The sequence below is a fragment of the Saccopteryx leptura genome, chromosome 1 (assembly GCF_036850995.1).
Source record: "Saccopteryx leptura isolate mSacLep1 chromosome 1, mSacLep1_pri_phased_curated, whole genome shotgun sequence".
NCBI lineage: Eukaryota > Metazoa > Chordata > Mammalia > Chiroptera > Emballonuridae > Saccopteryx > Saccopteryx leptura.
The window spans coordinates 302,934,168-302,952,526 of NC_089503.1; the positions used below are offsets into that span (position 1 = coordinate 302,934,168).

At 45.8% G+C, this 18,359-nt stretch overlaps 2 protein-coding genes across 2 annotated transcripts in view; both read right to left on the reverse strand.

The window, feature by feature from the left end:
• Nucleotides 1-9,271, reverse strand: part of ANO2 (anoctamin 2) — a 345,301-nt gene extending 336,030 nt beyond the window's left edge. The window contains exon 1 of the mRNA XM_066357508.1: nucleotides 9,161-9,271. Within this exon, the coding sequence (XP_066213605.1) occupies nucleotides 9,161-9,182 (22 nt within the window). The 5' untranslated portion in view covers nucleotides 9,183-9,271. The remainder of the gene's footprint in view (nucleotides 1-9,160) is intronic.
• A 3,812-nt stretch (nucleotides 9,272-13,083) lies between these two features.
• Nucleotides 13,084-18,359, reverse strand: part of VWF (von Willebrand factor) — a 140,999-nt gene continuing 135,723 nt past the window's right edge. Inside the window, exons 48-52 of the mRNA XM_066357550.1 lie at nucleotides 17,128-17,226; nucleotides 16,348-16,476; nucleotides 15,787-15,826; nucleotides 13,919-14,016; nucleotides 13,084-13,406 (exon numbers count right to left, since the gene is read on the reverse strand). Of these exons, the coding sequence (XP_066213647.1) occupies nucleotides 13,218-13,406; nucleotides 13,919-14,016; nucleotides 15,787-15,826; nucleotides 16,348-16,476; nucleotides 17,128-17,226 (555 nt within the window). The 3' untranslated portion in view covers nucleotides 13,084-13,217. The remainder of the gene's footprint in view (nucleotides 13,407-13,918; nucleotides 14,017-15,786; nucleotides 15,827-16,347; nucleotides 16,477-17,127; nucleotides 17,227-18,359) is intronic.

Here is an 18,359-nt window from a genome sequence, read left to right on the forward strand (position 1 = left end):
GCTCATATCCAAGTCCCAGAACTAAGCACCTTGGTTAAATCCTTCATAATGAAATCTTTAGTAAAAGAAATATTTTAATGTGAAACTATATCTCTAGTTCATATATATTATTTTTTATCATTTCTCTATTCTTTAACCCAATGTACTAATTTAATAAGGATGTATACTTAAATTCAGAGGTTTGAATTCCCCAAGAAGTCAGTTTTATATGTAGTATCCAAAAGAATCAAATTGCTTGGGTTTCAAGGACAAGTGGAATTTATATTTCACATTTAAAAGAAGACTCACAATGTCTTCATCTGCTTCTTCTAACTCCTACTAGCCAGATATCACTTAAAATTTTTTTAATATTAAAAAAAAAAGCTACTGAATCTGTTGGCTAACTGCTATCATACCAGCTTACTATTAATTTATTCAAAAACTATTTAATAAGTATTTCCTACATTCCTCCCCTGCCTTGTTTGTGGTGCTGAAAGCATGAAGATCCTAGAGCCTACTTGAGGAGACAAGTGGGTAAATCTGTACCTTTAATACAGTAAAATAACTGACTATGCCACGCCAAACTTAACGTTTTTGATAGGCAGAATCTACTACCTGCTTTCCCAAATCCATGTTCTCTTCTTCTTCCAGAACTCACAGGTAGGCCATATTTCCTTACCTCCCTTGCGATTACACGTGGCCACAGGGCTGAATTCCAGCCAGAGGAATGTGAACAGTGCCACGTGCTACTCCAGGCCTTACCCAGGGTAAACCTCCCTTGCGTGCTCCTGCGTGCTCCTCCATGCTCTTTCCCCTCTTAGATAGCTGCAATGGCAACTCTCAGAGCCACCTGGCAAGTCATAGTTGAAGTTGGCTGAACCTCCACCCTGGGTCCCTGAAAAACCCCATGGAAGAGCCACCTCACCAACTTGTTTATCCACCCAAGACACTTACTTTAGAAAGACATAAATTGTTATGGCCCGACCAGGCAGTGGCACAGTGGATAGAGTGTCGGCCTGGGATGTAGAGGACCCAGGTTCGAAACCCCAAGATCACCAGCTTGAGTGCAGGCTCATCCAGCTTGAGCACAGGGTCGCCTGCCCGAGCATGGGATCACAGACATGACTCCATGGTTGCTGGCTTGAGCCCAAGGTCTCTGGCTTGAGCAAGAGGTCTGGCTTATCTGGAAACCCCTAGTCAAGGCACATATGAGAAACCAATCAAGGAAGAACTAAGATGCTGCAATGAAAAATCGATGCTTCTCATCTCTTTCCCTTCCTGTCTGTCTGTCCTTGTCTGTCTCTCTCTCTCAAAAATAAAATAAAATAAAATAAAATAAAATAAAATAAAATAAAATAAAAAAGACATGAACTGTCATGTGGTTTACTCATTATGTATTTTTCTGTTTATTTGTCAGGGCAGCTAGCTGAGCAATACCCTAACAAATATAGTGCCTTTCATGATAAATGTAGATAAAAACAAATAACTCCACTTACAAGTACAGTGAGTCAGCTCACTGAGATATCATCTATGTCAAATACTCCTCCATCAAAGCCTTGCTCAACAGAGCCTTTCCCAGACTTCTCTCAACCTGACAGATTTAACAACCCCTCACACTGTTGCACACCACAGATGGGTAGAGATACTCAAAAGTAGGGACTGGAGATTGTCTTTGACCCTTCTGGCAGTCTGGCTCACAGTAGGTGCTCAGTGAAAGAGTAGATTTTAAAATGAAATGCTGGCAGATGAGTAGAGAGGGATTTGGGGGCAAAGTTTTCTCTTCTACACTGGTGGTATAGAATTCTCTAGCTTTGACTTTGTTGAGTTCAAGATTTCTTGAGCCAAAGTTGTTTTTAAAGAAAAATTTTGGCCTTGACTGCAGGCAGTCCCACAGTCCAGCTCTCCCTCAAGACAGGAATCAAGATCGGGATCTTAGTTTCTCATTAAAAATAAGTAAATAAAACAATTTCACTCTAAATCACTCTTGAATTAATATTAGAGAGTACTGTCATGTCTGGCCCTTGCCAATGACCTACATCTGAAACTGTTGGCTAACACAATACTTTTTGATGAAAAGCTTGCTGACAAGAACTTCTGCTTCCTATAATAATAAAATAACTAGTACTGGGGTAAACATTCTTCCAAAAACAAATATAAAACAGGACAAATATATGAGTCAGCCATTTTCAGGCACTGACTCTCCATCAGTGCAGAAAAGCAATCCCTGAGGGAAGAAAAACTCAAGTGTAGCCTCACCAAGAAAAGTTATTGACTGGTGTTCAGGAAGCTGAAATCCAAAAAGACCAAGGAGGACCCACTGAACCAAAAAAACCAGCAAGGTTTGGAGCAGCTAAAATGGCTAGAAATTATGGAACAGAGTACAGGAGGAGAGGAATCTGTGTGAAGGAAGGTTCTCTGACGTCTCCTTGGAGATCCTCCATGAGTCATTGGGAGCAAGGCCACACATGCAGAGGATAAGTAAGATATGTGTGGCGGCCCTGGCTGGTGGCACAGCAGATAAAGCATCATCCTGGAGCACCAAGGTCACTACCTTGAGCCTGGGGGTCACCAGTTCCCTTCTGGGGTTGCTGGCTCCATCCCAAGGGTGCCAACTCAACCCTAAGGGTCTCCAGTTGTAGCCTTGGTCAGGGCACATGTGAAAACAATCAATAGCACAACTAAGTGGAACAAGAAGTTGATGCTTCTCTTTCTCTCTCTCTCTCAAAAAAGAAAAATGTATGTGTATGTGTGTGGTTGTGAGTGTGGCTTACCAGAGAGGCTGCTACAACACTGAGATCAGAACAGTAACTCTGTAAGTCAAACAGGACTGGGAGATGTTAAAGTTCCACCTAGCCAGAGAGGCCTTGTTACCATGCCCTAACACTCCAAGCATCCAGCAGAGACACCAGGGGCCTCGTTTTAGGGGTAGGAACCACACAGTAGAGAAAAGTTTGTTTTAGACTGTTCCTATAAAATCCTAACAGCAAGCCCTGGAAAGATCAATAGGGGAGACAGAGCTGAGAAGTTGAATCTTACTAAGTTACAGAATCTTGGAAAATACCTTGGAATATCCACAAATATACCCTATTGAAGTAGCAACCAAACCTAAATAAACTCAAAGTAATCAACCAGTAACTGAACTGCCAGCTAAAATTTTTTTTTTTTTTGATTTTCAACGCTCCTGAGAGGAAGATAATGATCATTTTACCATCAAAACTTACTAGATATGCAAAGAAACAAGAATAAGTGATCTATGAAAGAGACAAAGCAAGCAATAAAAACTGATATAGCCCTCTGGCATTTTTCACCTAGTTCAGAAGGACCAGGAGCCAATTTACCCCACCCCACCCACATGGAAGATTCACACCCAGGTTGTCCTCACGGGAAAAGGCTGGTGGAGGCTGCTGGGTTGGCCCTGTTCATATACACAGACAGAGCCTGTGCTGGATCTGGTCTTGTCAAGAGTACAGGCTTCTTGTTCCCATCTCTCCTTCCTAGTTCTATTGTTTATGTTGCTAAAATAAATAGGACTTGGTTACGCGCGCACGCGCGCGCACACACACACACACACACACACACACAGACAGACACACACACACTGATCTCAACAAAGCCCAAAAACTTATGTTAAAGCAACTAACATAAGTATATTTTAATAGTAAAGATAAGTACACTCTTAATGAGTATAGTGAAATAGAAACTACAAACATAAACAAAAATATATATATATAAGTGCCCTCATACTTGCTGATTTCAAAACTTACTATAAAGCCCCTATGGTACTGACATAAGGACTGACATATGGACCAATGAACAGAATTGAGATTCCAAGAAATAAGCCCTTGGATTTCAATAAGGGTAGCAGGATGTGGGGAATGAAATGGGGAAATAGTGCTGGAACAGCTGGATACCTATATGCCAAAGAATGAAGTTGGACCCTTTCTTCACATCACACATAAAAATCAACTTTTCCAAAATGGATTATAAACCTAAATATAATAGCTAAAACTGTAACATTATTAAAGGAAAACATAGGAGTAAATCTTCCTAACCTAGGGCTGGGCAATGGTTTTTTAGCTTTTCTACCAAAAGCATAAATAAAATTTAAAAAAAAATAGACCAAGTGGCCTTCATCAGAATTAAAAATAATTTAAAAGACACCATTAATAAAGTGACTATACCGAATGAGAGAAAACATTCATAAATCATATACCAGATAAGGGACTTATATCTAGAACATATAAAAAATTTTTACAACTCAACAATAAAAAGGCAAATAACCTAATATAAAGATGAGCAAAGGATCTGAAAAAAATATAACATGTGGCCAATAAGCACACGAAAAAGTGTTCAACATCATTTGTCATTAGGAAAATGCAAATCAAAACCACATCAAGACATCACCCACTAGGATGGGTATAATTAAAAAGAGTAATAATAAGTGTCAGTGAGGATGTGGAGAAATTAGAACCCTCATCATTGCTGGTGGGAATATAAAATGGTACGGCCACTTTGGAAAACAGTCTGCCAGTTCCTGACAAAGTTAAACATAGAGTTTCCATATTACTCAGCAATTCCCCTCCTAGGTATATACCCAAGAGAAATAAAAACATTTGTACACACACAACCTTATATTGAAAGTTCATAGTGGCATTTAATTATAGCAGCAAAAAGTGGAAATTCAAATGTCCATCAACTGATGAATGGATAAACAAATGTGATATAGCCATACAAAGGAATACTATTCAGCTGTAAAATACATAAAGAATGTATACATGTTATAATATGGCTGAACATTGAAAACATTATTCTAAGTGAAAGAACCCAAACACAAGCACCATTCATAGAAAACGGCCAGAAGAGGCAACTCCATGGAGACAGAGAGCAGCGTGGCGGCTGCCAGGAGGTGGAAGGTGGGGAGAGGGGAATGGCTGCCAGTGAGGAAGCCGTTCCTTCTGGGGAAGATGAAAGTGCTCTAAAATTAGAGAGCGGCTGCACAACTTTGTAAACATGCTTAAAAAATCACTGAATTCTATACTCTTAAAAAGTGAATTTTATGGTATGTTGATGATGTCTCAATAAAGCTGTTATTTTTTTAATGAAATTCCTAGAACTGAAAATTACAAAATGTAACTAAAAAGAAAAATTCATTGAATGAGCTTAATAGCAACCGGAAAAGGTAGAGAAAGGATCAATGAAGTTAGAGATAGATCGATGAAACAATAATTAACGGAGCCTCAGGAACCAATGGGACCAATATCAAACAGTCTAACATATATATAATTGGTGTCCCAGAAATAGGAGAGAATGGAAATAGAGCAGAAGAATAATTGGAGAAATAGTGGCTGAAATCATCCCAAAATTTGATGAAATGCAATAATTTCCAGAGTCAAGAAGGTCAGCAAAGTTGAGCAAGAAGACAAAGAAAATCACAACTAGATACATACATAATTGTCTACCTGCTCAAAACCAAAAATAAAATCTTGAAAGTTACCAGATTAAAAAGATATTATATACAAACAAAAGAATGAATCAAATAAAAACATGAATTAAGGCTGACCTCATCATAGCCATGGAGACAATAAAGTGACACCTACAGTGCTGAAAGGAAAAAAATCAGTGTCACCCATTATTCTACCCAATATAATTATCATTCAGAAATGAGGGTGAAATAAAGACATTTTTCACAAAAACAGAAGCTGAGAGAATTTGCACCAGCAGAAAACTTAGAGAAATGCTAAAGGGCATTCTTCAGGCTGGAGAAGAACAGGGGAACTTGGGTAACAGCTGGTCCTGATGGAAGTGCCTTGCACCCCTCTCTTCCAGAGTGGGGGTGGGGGTGGGGAAATGACTGAGAGCCACTGGTCCAAAAGGACTGTTAACCACTGAAGTTTCTATATGCTGCAAGCCACTACTTCTCAAATTAGAGGCTTAACTCATTCATTGGCTATCTAACAGTTTGCAAAAAGCATTTTTTTAAAAGATATAATAGGACAGGCCTAACCTGTAGTGGTGCAGTGGATAAAGCGTTAACCTGGAATGCTGAGGTTGCCAGTTCAAAACCCTGGGCTTGCCTGGTCAAAGCACATATGGGAGTTGATGCTTCCTGCTCCTCCCTTCTCTTTCTCTCTCTCTCTCTCTCTCTCTCTCTCTCTCTCCTCTCTAAAATGAATAAAGTCTTTTAAAAATTTTTAAAAAAAATAAAGTCTATTAAAAAAAATAGCCTGACCTGTGGTGGCGCAGTAGATAAAGTGTCGGCCTGGAATTCTGAGGTCGCTGGTTCAAAACCCTGGTTTCCCTCCCTGGTCAAGGCACATATGGGAGTTGATGCTTCCTGCTCCTCCCCCCTTTCTCTCTCTCTCTCTCCTCTCTAAAATGAATAAATAAATAAAAAAATAAAGATATAATAGGACAGAATGAACCAAAAAAAAGAATGAAACAGAACTACCATTTTAAAATAAAACCAGATACCATATCATAAATGCTCATGTGATAAATAATATACTTTCCAAAAATCTTATTAATAAAACTATAGCTCATTATGCTGGGTAATGTCTTACATAAATATCACAAATACCACCATGACATTCTTCTTAAAATTTAATGTTGATGAACTCATCTCCTTTTATTAAACAATGAGAGCCAAGTAACTTAGTGTCTCTTTTCTGACCTGGCTGTCAGGAAGCTCACAGATAAATTTTTACTCAATTACAGTACCTATTCTTAGTCTAGGTCTTGTGATATAATAATATGCTCCCAATCCCTCATTATTTGACACGTGTTAATTTATCCTTGTTTTAAGTTTTGTTACATCTAAGTTTTTCTTTCTTGTAAAATGCTTGATGATAAATAATAAATAGAAGTACGTATCTGATAGAAGCAAAAATCATGATGGATTAAAAAGCAATGAGGTCAAAGAATAATTACCAAAATATTAAAAACAGAAAACTTTTATTTTATGCATTTGTATTTAAATTTTCTTCACAATAAACATGTATTATCATTTTTAATTTTTTTAAAAAGCTATTTTTAATGTGCTTAGGAATGACAGGTGACAACTGAAGTGGGGTTTATGCCTTTGTCAGTGAACAAGTCAGAAGCTTTAAACGGCCTGACCAGGCGGTGGTGCAGTGGATAGAGCATCGGACTGGGATGTAGAGGACCCAGGTTCGAGACACCGAGGTTGCCAGCTTGAGCGCGGGCTCATCTGGTTCGAGCAAAAGCTCACCAGCTTGGACCCAAGGTCGCTGGCTCGAGCAAGGGGTCACTCGGTCTGCTGTAGCCCCACAGTCAAGGCACATATGAGAAAGCAATCAATGAACAACTAAGGAGCAGCAACAAAGAATTGATGTTTCTCATCTCTCTCCCTTCCTGTCTGTCTGTCCCTATCTGACTCTCTCTCTGTCTCTGTAAAAAAAAAAAAAAAAGGTAGTGTGCTTTATTCTTGTGTTTGTTAAGCAGAAGGGGGATCTGACGCCAGCTAAGAACTGCCATACTTTAGTAGTTTCAGCAGAAGTTAGCCTAGATGGAGCGTTGCCAGCCAGGCAGAAATAAATGATTTTCTTAAAATTTCTGGAGGAAGGGCAAGGTTGTCAGTAGGAACCAAAGAAAGACCTCTAGTACATCTTAAAATACCGAAAGTAAGAACAGGACTGATTTCATTGCTGTGGTCTGAACAAGCCCATGTTTGAGCCCATCTCCTCCTTCCTATATCCAACAACAGTGCACAGAGCTGCTAAATAAAACAGTCAGATCACCTTAGCGTACCGAGAACCTAGAATGTAAGGTCTAGAACAGCGGGTGTGTGCCTTCCTTGATCTTTGTAAGTCCAGCACTGAGTACAGTATTTGGCATTCAGTCAGGCTCATTAAAGAAAATGATAGACAAGCTCCACTTTAGGCCCCAGTGCCTCTGGGCCTCCAGCCTTGCCCACAATGGAAGATGGCAGGGAAGGTACACATGAAAACTGGACCAGAACCTGAGGTTGGTGTTTGAAACACACCCTTCCCCCCACACAGCCTCTTCACTCAGCCAGCAAAGTGGCCCAGGTTCCCACACAGAGGCAATTCAGAGCATATAGGAGGTTGCTAGGCCGAACCGTATCAGGACCTTGGATTCCAAAATGATGGGTGCATGGCAAGATACAATGAGAAGGCACTGGTATCCAGCAGCTGGTGAAGGTGAAGGTTGGGCAAGGGCTCTGATGTCTGCTTCCAACACCACAGTCCAGGCAGGTGGAAGAACCCAGAGTATCAGCGTCCTCTGGGCAGGCCTGGACCTTGTCTAAGATTCTCCCTCCATCTGCCACTTGCCTTTGGATTTAGAACTAACCTTGCTCAGTGGGACCTTCTGTCCTGGACCGGGGTCCACGTGGTTTCTGGAGGTATCTCTCCACACCTGCTCACAAAGAACAACACCCTCCCGTCCCTCCAGCTTAGTGATCACGCCAACGGAGAGGGCACCTCCTCACTTCGTGCCTCTCTCAAGAGCCACCAGAAACAAGACACCCAACAAAATCCCTGTTCCAGGCAAGATCAACCCTGCCCTAGCACATCTGTCTGCTGAGTATAATTTGGGAGGTGAGGCAGAATAATGTCCTCCTCCCCTAAACTCCACCCTGATTTGCTGTTCTTCTAAGAAAAACCCCTGGGAAAGAGTGCCCAGTGTCCCTGCACCCTGAGAGCCAAACGCCCTTGCTGAGGAGAGTTAGGCAAGGATGGGAGCAGTCTTCCTGAAACTGGAGGGACACTCCAGGGAGGCCCATGTCCAGTTTGCTGGGGGGTGAATCTGAACCTCTGTCCTCAGCGGACTGTTTCTGAATTAAACTCTGCTAGTTGTTCGCCTATCCTCAACATGAAACATCCAACCACATGCAACAGGAGAGGCAAAATCGCTCAAGTAGGAATCGGTAGTCAATCATCAAAAAGGCCCCTGCCCCAACCCTCTGCCTCTGGTCCTACCGTCTCTCTCCTGGATGAAACAGAAATCGCTCAGGCGACCCTCTGCTCCCCTACGCCCAGGGCAAAGGAATCAGCTTCCCTCTCCACCCTCTCCAGGTTCACTTGAGGTCACCGATCCCGAAGGGTAGGAGTTAGGATGTCATCTCCTTCGCCCCCAGCCCCTCTCCCTCCTACAACTTGCCATATGTCCAGGACCTGGGTCCCCAACAGGGAAGACTCACCTTGCAGCCCGGGGGTGGCCATGGTGTTAGCACACAGGACGCCAAACCTGGACTGCCCCGCTGTTGCGCTCGCAGCTGGACAGGCTTACTCCGCTGCGGGGCTAATTCCATCTCGGCTCAGCTAGGTCTGGACGTGCCCGCCCCTTGCCTGCTGCCGCCGCCTCCTCCCCAATCCCTCCCCAAGCCACCGGCTGGCGCCGCGGGAGGCCGAGCGGGGCTCTCCCGCCGAGCCCTGGGCGCAGGGGCGCTGCCAGTGCCACGTGGAGAAGAGGGCTCGCTCCGCGGTAGGGCTGAGTGTGGGGCACCTGGTTAACGGGGCTGAGGAGCGAGACTGTAAATGCTGCCCGCTCTCCGCTCTCTTCACCCGGGGGCGGTGCCTCATAACCTGGGCCGGGTGTGAATATTCAGCCGGATTATCTCGTGAACCCTCTGGCTGATTAGTTCCCAATCCCACCCGCAAAGCCTCCTTTCTGCTGCCCTGTCCAGGGAAATGCTTGGGGTGGGAGTGGGACGCTCCCTGCACACCTGCCGTTACTCAGCCGGCTGCCAGCTGTCCCCACCTCTTTCTAGACCAAAAGGAGCAGGAGTCAAGGAATAGGTACACAAGAGACAGGTAGGACAGGAGGAGGGACTGCCGGAGACAGGAGGAGGGGTAGGTTGTAGATGAGCTGCCTGCTGAGACCCTGGGACAGGGTTGAGGAGGGAAACTGTGGAATCCCTGTCCCAAAAGAACAAGAGGCCTGCCATCTCCCTGCAACAGTGAGGTGCCTGGCCATGGGCACAGGGATGGAAGAAAAGGCTTCCAGAGGGCCGTTTTGGATTACACAATCTACAATTCCAAGATTCCCTGGAGCTTAACAAGTTCCTTAGTATCTGGGACCCCCAAAATGAAAAGGTATTATGTTCAAGTCAAGTGTATTATTTATGACCACTGACCTTCCAGTGGGAAGAATAGTATCTCCCCACTTCATAGGAGAGGAGCCTGTGGCAGTATGGGGGTCAGACAGCACAGAATGAGCCAGGGGCATAGCAGCAGGAAAACCCTGAGTTCCACGTCCCAGTCCCAGGCTTTATTCCGCTCACTAGGAGTAATCAGGGCCCCTGTTTATTGTGCCAGACTTCCTCTTCCTCAGGCACTGTCTCAGACCTTCAACTATGTAATTTCAATAACAATTCTGTGAGGTAATTACTGCTAGGATATCTATCTTGTGAGTGAGGGGACTATAGTGTAAAAAATAAGTCAAGCAGCCATGGCTGGGTGGCACAGTTGTTTAGCGCATTGTCCCAACATGCTGAGGCTGTGGGTTTGAATCTTGGACAGGGTACATACAAGAATCAACCAATGAATGCATGAATAAGTGGAACAACAAATCAATGTTTCTCTCTCTCAAAATCAGTTAAAAAAAAAAAAATCAAGCAACTTGCCTCTATGGGTAAGCAGGGTCCTGAAGCAGGCAGCCTGCTCCAGACCCTGTGCTCAAAACACTTTGCCTTTCAGCTTCTTTCTCTCCCAAACAGAACCCCCTCCCATTCACTTCCATGTCTGCACTGCCAAGACAAGTGGGAAATTTTCCGCTGGGGTTCCTTTATCCACTCTCTCTCTTCTCTCCCTCCAGCACTTTCTTATCCCTAGCCCTATCTATTCCCTCCCCAAGACTTACCCGCCCCCCAAACTCTCACTTTGAGGAATTCTGTCTCATCATGTCTGAGGGTGAGCAGGAAAGCAAGTCCGAGAGCAGAGGCAGGCCAGGCCCCTGGAAGGCCTGCGCAGTCAGGGAGGCTGCCAGACATACCCACTGCCCCCGCCACTTGCTCTTTCTGCATCCTTTTTACTGTTCCCTGCCATTTTTTAAAAAAACCAAAGCATGCAGCCTTTCTGATTCTGCTTTTTTCTTAATAGTGAATCGTCAAATCTGTAAACAGGAGGAGAAATTCAGGCTATGGCCGGTCAGGCAGTTGGAAAATTGACACCTTGAGCGAAGAAGGCAGCCTCTCTGTGGTGTCTCTCTATGGCCGATGCCTCCAATAACACCTCAGCCCAGGTAGAGTGTCAGGCGATCAGTCCAGAGAGAGACAGGTAATGCCCTGGCCCTGGATCTGGTTTCCTATAGAGACCTCAGAGGCTACTCGGCATTGGGGGTAGGGTGATGGATGGAGAGATGACAGCCTTTGAATTATTGAGCAGTTATATAAAACTTCATTCTTCTTTCCCTCTACCCTATGAAACTCCCCACCAAACCTGTTTAACACAATCCTTGCCATTCGCCTGTGCTGAGTATCCCCTTGAGGTCGGCCCCCAGAAGTAGTGGAAGTGGTTGAGACCTGGAAGTGCAGCAGTGCCTGGTTCCCATAACAGCAAGGACTGCGTCTGGACACGGCAGGGACGGTGTGGCTCTGGTGGAGCGCCCTGGAGTTCTTGCCCCAGTGGTGTCAAGGCGCCGGAGCTAAGCCTGGCCCCACCACCCAGCAGCTGTGTGACCTTTAGCAAGTCACTGGAGTCCTCTGAGCTGCCTTCATCCTCAGTAAAAGGGCAAGGGAGGGGCAGCAAATTGGATGATGTCTAAATCCTCTTCAGCTCCATCATCCTTTCAATGGGTTGAGTCTTGTGTTAAAAGGGTCTGGAATGAAGATTAATGCTCCCTCCAGTTCCTGCCATGTACCCAGACTTTCCTTTCATTCTCTCCCCAAGGCCTTTCCACCATCTTGCCAGCACATATACGCGAACGTTTTTCATAAATTTTAAAGAAAGACCATCTCTCTCTGAGAATGACAGCACCATTAGGGAGCTGGGGAAGGTCAGTGCTATCCGCCCCTCTTTCCCTCCACTAAAGGGCGCCCGGAGCAGGTGAGCTGTGGCCTCCAGCACGCAGCCTGAAAGAAGCCCAACCTCTGCTTCAACACAAGGGAAATGCCCTGTGCTCTGACGGTGATGGGAGAGACTTCTTCCCCCTTTGAGCCTTGATGTCCCCATTTTTAAAAAAAATTTTAAGACTTTATTTATTCATTTTTGAGAGGAGGGAGAGAGAGAGAGAGAGGAGCAAGAAACATCAACTCACATATGTGCCTTGACCGGGCAAGCCCAGGGTTTTGAACCGGTGACCTCAGCGTTCCAGGTCAATGCTTTATCCACTGCACCACCACAGGTCAGGCTTGATGTCCCCATTTTTATTCTTGTCACTTCTTACATTATCAGAGAGCAAGCTACAGTTACCTCAGACTTTCAGGCTTATTTAATTCTCCCAACCCTACAAGACTCACATTCCTGTTTCCCAGATGAGGAAACTAAATCTGAGAACCACCAAGAGGCTTAGCTGAACCACACAGGAGAGTAAGGGCCTCGTGTGGAACCCAGGCCTGCCCTCAAGTCTGGGGCTCACCAGCCACAGCAGACCTGGGGGGGGGGGGGCGTGTTCCTGTGCCTGCCAGCAGGCCATCTGTAGTCCCCTTGGTCCTCAGCACCTCTCCTCCCACAGGGCCACAGAGGGGGACACAAGAACTTGGTCAGCTAAGGGCTCAGAGAAACCCTTGCACACCTGCCCAGACCCCTTCTCCTGAACGTCAGTCACACTGGCGATAGCCATGTCCACTTGAGCGGGAGCCTGGCTCCATGGCCCTCCCCTCCATTCCGCCTAGAGCCCCTGGGTTCAGAGACTGGGCCGCCCAGTGTTTCTGAGCAAATTGCTTACTTCCAGCCTCTAGGCCGAGTCTGGCGGAGGCCTGCACACCCCAGCCCCTCCCTGTGCACCGCCTGGAGGCAGAGGCCCCACGTCTCGCCAGAGGCTGGCAGCGCCTCCCCACGGAGCCGGGGCGGGAGTGCTGGTGGGTGCAGCCCACGCTTTCTCCTTCAGAACCAGCCTCTGAACTTGCCCAGCCTGCAGTTGTCATCTCACCCAGGAAGACACAGTGAACCATCAGACTTTTGCAAGACGAGAGATTGGCCTTTATTGTGGGCCCAGGAGGGCATGAGAGCGGAGCGTACAGAGGACCGGGCAGCACTCTGGCCGGTCCGGCCGTGGGCCGGCGGCGGCAGGTGTCCGCGGCAGCAGCGGCAGCGGCCTCACTTGCTGCACTTCCTGGGGGAGCACCTGCACTGCATGGCGTTGAGGACCTCGTGGAAGACGACGGAGCCGTTGGTGCAGCGCAAGGGCACCCGCATGGGCTCCGTCCGCGCCGGCGAGCAGCAGGAGCACTGGTCCTGCACGTCCTCCGTGTCGATGGAGTACACGGCCTTGCTGGCACATTTACCCTGCGGCGGAGCAGAGAGGGGCCGGGCGTTGTGATGGGGGAGAAGCTGGGACTGAGGAGAACTCTGAGGCAGCTTGCTTCCCCCACCTGCCCTCCTCCAAGCCAGCCAGGTCTGGCCTCCCCTGGGAGAACCGGGAGCAGCAAGGCGATTTGCAAAAGCAGGTCTCAGGGGAGTCTGAAACGCCCTCTGTCCTTATGGTACCATCACACCCAGACCCCTCTGGCTGCAAATTTCTATGTGTGTTTGATTGATGTTCAGGAAGCACAGTCCCAAGCTTCCATAAATAATTCTCCCTTCCCTTTGAGGGACTGGCTGAGTTTGCTCCTTGGGTTATTTTCCCCCGGGGGTCAAAGGTTCCCAGTGACTACAATCACACATTTGCTTTAACATAAAATGCTTCCAGTTCTTTTCAGTTCGCCCTGAGAATTTCCCAGATCCTTCTGAAATATAACTAAGGGGATATCTCCAAAGAAGGAGACCCCTGAGGCCTCACTGAAGTCAGGGACCCTTACCTCACAGTAATGAATGTCCACTTCCTCTTCGGACTTACAGTTTCCCACCTTTACGTACTGCAGCCTGGCAGTGATGTCCTTGCACTCGGGCTCCTCGCCTATAGGACAGGTGAGAGATGGGACCCGGGATTGGTGGGGTCCTATAGAGTCCTCTCCAGCCCATTCTCTCACGGGGCTGGAGCACAGGAACCAAATCATCAAAGCCAGCCACCCGGAGGGGATTACGTCATCCTCGTTCACCCCGTCCTTCATATGGAGAGAGAAAGTTATGCCTGGGTTTAACTTAATTAATGGTACAGTTTTAATTGCAGGAGGAGCCTAGATTTGCTGTGCTTTAGTGATGTGGATGCATGAGGCTTGCTTTTATATAATTAAAGATTCTAAACACCATAATGACTGCAGTAATCCTCTTAACGCTTTTAACAGTATCCAGCATCTAATGGGCAATGAAGTAGCCAAAAACTATAATTAATATCTATTCATCCTGGCCTTTGGGTTAAGAGGAAAGGACACTGACAAGGCCATAAAAGGGCACTCACAGCTCCTGTGGGGGCCGAGAAGACCCTCGGTGCCCTTGTGGAGTCCTCTCTTTGGGGATAGCTGCCTGCAGGCCACTGTCGTGGGCTTCCTTACATACAGGTGTTAGTGACAGTCAGATCTGAACGCTACCTGCCCGGTAGAGAACTCTAAGCTTTAACAGCAGCTCACCATTCCCCATCTGAACATTGGGAGCTCTCCAACTTTGGATGGCTTCTAATCTAAATCAACCCTTCCTACATATTAGTCTGCCTTCCAGCTTCCAACTAATTTCATTTTAAAGTGAAAGCTTGCCAACTACATTAACAGGATGAATAAGGAAAACATATTTAGGCCAGCATGCTATATTCTTTCTGCCGAGTTAAATCCCTGAGCCTGGCTTACTTTCCTATGGAGTCTCTTGGCCTCCTGGACACCCTTGGTTGCTAGTTTTGCAGATAATAGTCTCCTAACCAAATTCCTGTGCAGGGTGCCCAGAGAGGACTCATCTTTGCTCGTTTCCTGGCTTCACATTCTTCAGCCATTCAGACAGGAATCACAGAAAGACATGCTTTTAGACTGAGTTTCCTCAGTCTGCAACTTGGTCACAGCAATTACAGGGACTGTCAGAGAAGCCGTCAAGGAAAGAATGAATGATTGGACGCTGAATGTGTATGTATGTATTCACTCTTCCTCTCTCCACCCAAGAATGAACATGGGCCTAGGATCCCAAAACTAAACTTAAAAACATAACATTAGTCCAAGCAAGTAATTCTATCTTCAGTGACTAGAGCATTAACATTAGGATTCTGAGAGTTAATTGTGTTCATGAACACAAGAGTGTGTAATAAGAACACCCTCTGAAAGGCAGACTTGTTGAGTCCTGTTTCCAAAGCTGCTGCTGTGAGCCAGTACGACCAATCAGTATAACATAACAGCAAGGTGAAGAGGGACCAAGAGTGAAGAAGTGGGTAGTTGATAGACTTAGACCAGCTTTCTAAATCATGGAGAGGACTCTATGCTCTCTGTGGCCCACACAGCACGATGGGTCCGATGTCAGCCAGCGGTGGCTTCCCCTTCTCTCTGAGATAGCTGCGTGGCTCTCAATAAATAGAGGTGTGTGGAGTGTCTGCTCTGTCAAGATACTGGATCAAAGGACTGATTCACAGGCATTGGAAAGGGGATTTGAGCAGGGGGCAGACTAAGAACATTCAGGGAGGAGAGGCAATTCCTGCAGGACTGCACATAATGACTGGCCGGTGATCAAGAAATATCTTTCTGGAATAAAGCTTACTCCAAAGAACAGTCCCTGGACTTGGTTTCAGGGGACAAGCTCTTGGTAATGTACTTACATGTGTCACAGCAGGTGCCTGGAATTTTCATGATTTTCCCCTTAAGAAAACAGCAAAGTCCCTGATTAGTCACAAATAGTACATAGTGGTCAGTTTTCCGGTCACTTCCCAGGCTAATTCCTGGCTCTGGACTCATGGTCCCGAGTGTAAGTCCCCAGATGTAAGCTGTGCTTTCCCACCACAAACGTGAGAAGAATGACCACCCTACCTGACCAGGCTGAAACCATTCGGATGAGTCTGAGTTCTCTCCCAACTGAGCCATCAGGATCCACATTCCCAGGGAAATGGGAAGTAGTTTTCTCTCCCACCCCCCACTCAGGATCACACAGTCAGTCTCCCCCAAAGGAAAGGCATTTTTTAAAAGCATCATCGAGGGCAGAGAGTTGTCTCTCCATCAGGCTTGATATTGTACTTTCGCTGATTCTTACACTAGGTCAGAGATTGCCTTGGACACTGGGAAACTGATCCAAGCAGGGCTGCATGCTGCTCAGAGGGACTCTATTCTTGGAGTCAGAGAGGGGACAGTCAAGAGGAAAACAGGGCCTGCGCTCGGCTACTCACTCCCTCGGCCAGACATTTGTGTCCATTGAAGGGTGGGCAGCCTGTGACCCTCTTCTCCCAGATATACTCTCCTTTCTCATTGACCTTGCAGAAGTGACTGTCACAGCCATCCTGGAACGTCTGATCACGCTGAAAGCAAAGAAGGCAAATTTGAAGACAGTGTTGGATTACAACGCCACTTCAAACCATGACCTTGAGTCCACAGAGTTACTGAAACAATTTGGGAAACTATGGAACAAGAATGAGACAGTATATATAAAGCCTCCACACCCAGAATACACACAAAAAGATGGAACTCTTTTATAACTCATTAACTATAAAGGCAGAGAATCCCTGAACTCTTCTGACCACTTAAAAGCTTAAAGAATTAAGACATAAGGAAGGTAAACATAAAGAGGCTAATCAATAACTGAACTACATCTGAACCAGGAGTCACCTCCCAACCCCCCCGCCCCCCACTTCATACTGGCTTTCATGGGTCAGAGTTCATTTCACCCTGATTGCCTTTCCAGTCTCACAGACATCAGGCTGGAAAAATTGCTTAAATTTCAGCCAACTCCAAATCATGGAGCCAGACACCAACTGGTCAAAGAGAGTGACAAGGTCTTTAAATCAGAGAGACAATTCTTTGTCTTCTGTTCATTCTCCATCTTTTCTCTACAAATCTAGAAAGGAGTTGATATTGACTCATACTTAGTCCCTCTTTCTTGAAGGAAAAGATCCCAAAATAGGAAATCAGATGGTGACACAGGGGGACACTTGAGTTCAACTGGCTCCCACCTTCAGTGTCATGAGCTGTCCTCCCCTTAGCTGAATGGTACAAGCCACAGGCAGACATCTTCCACAGCATTCACCTTGGACCTTCTCTTCCTGGTAGCCCTGTATCCAGGAGAAAGAGCAGCCTTAGTTAACCTCCCCACAACATCCCAATTACGGCGAGGCTAACTGTCAGCTTCTCATGTCTCCTAGAGTTCAGAAAGTCAACATCTAGCTCTAACTCACCTTTGTCAGTTCTCAGTCGCCTGGATAGCATTTCTTTCCTCTATACAGAGATACACCTCGCTCAAGTTCCAGCAGCCAGACCTACTAAATCAGACCTCTCTCCTGGGCTCCAGACTTATAAATTCAACTGTTTACTTGACAATTATTTAACTTATTGTCATCTTAAGACTTATATTCAAAAACTTGACTTTTACTCCAAATCCTGTCCTTATTCAATCTTACTTATCTCAGTAAATAGTTTCATTACGCAGTTGCTCAAACTAGAAATTTGGGAGTCACCCTTGACTCCTCCTTTTTCTTATTCCACACTCATCACCAAATCTTGCAAAAAATGCATCTCAGACTCATCTGCTGCTTGTCATGGCCAGTGTCCTCTGTCATTGCCTAAACAATCATCACTGACCATGAGATTCTGATAATAGTCTAAATTTGTCTTCTTACCTTCATTCTTGCCCCCCTGTTATAGGTCACCACACATTTGCTGGAATTACTTTCTTAAAATATAAGTCTAGGCCTTGGCCAGTTGGCTCAGTAGTAGAGCATTGGCCCAGTGTGTGGAAGTCCTGGGTTTGATTCCCGGCCAGGGCACACAGGAGAAGCACCCATCTGCTTCTCCACCCCTCCCCTTCTCTCTTTCTTTCTCTCTCTCTTTCTTCCCCTCCTGTAGCCAAGGATCCACTGGAGCAAAGTTGGCCCAGGCACTGAGGATGGCTCCATGGCCTCTGTCTCATGTGCTAGAATGCTCTGGTTGCAACATAGCAGTGCCCCAGATGGGCAGAGCATCGCCCCCTAGAGGGCTTCCTGAGTGGATTCTGGTCAGGCACATGCGGGAGTCTGTCTAATCACCTCTCCGATTCTCACTTCGGAAAAAATTAAATAAATAAATAAATAATACACACACACACACACACACACACACACACACACACACACACACATTTTTTTTTTTCTAGTCATATTACTCTTCTTAAAAACCCTCCATGGAGTTCTGGTTCTAATAATAGCAAAGT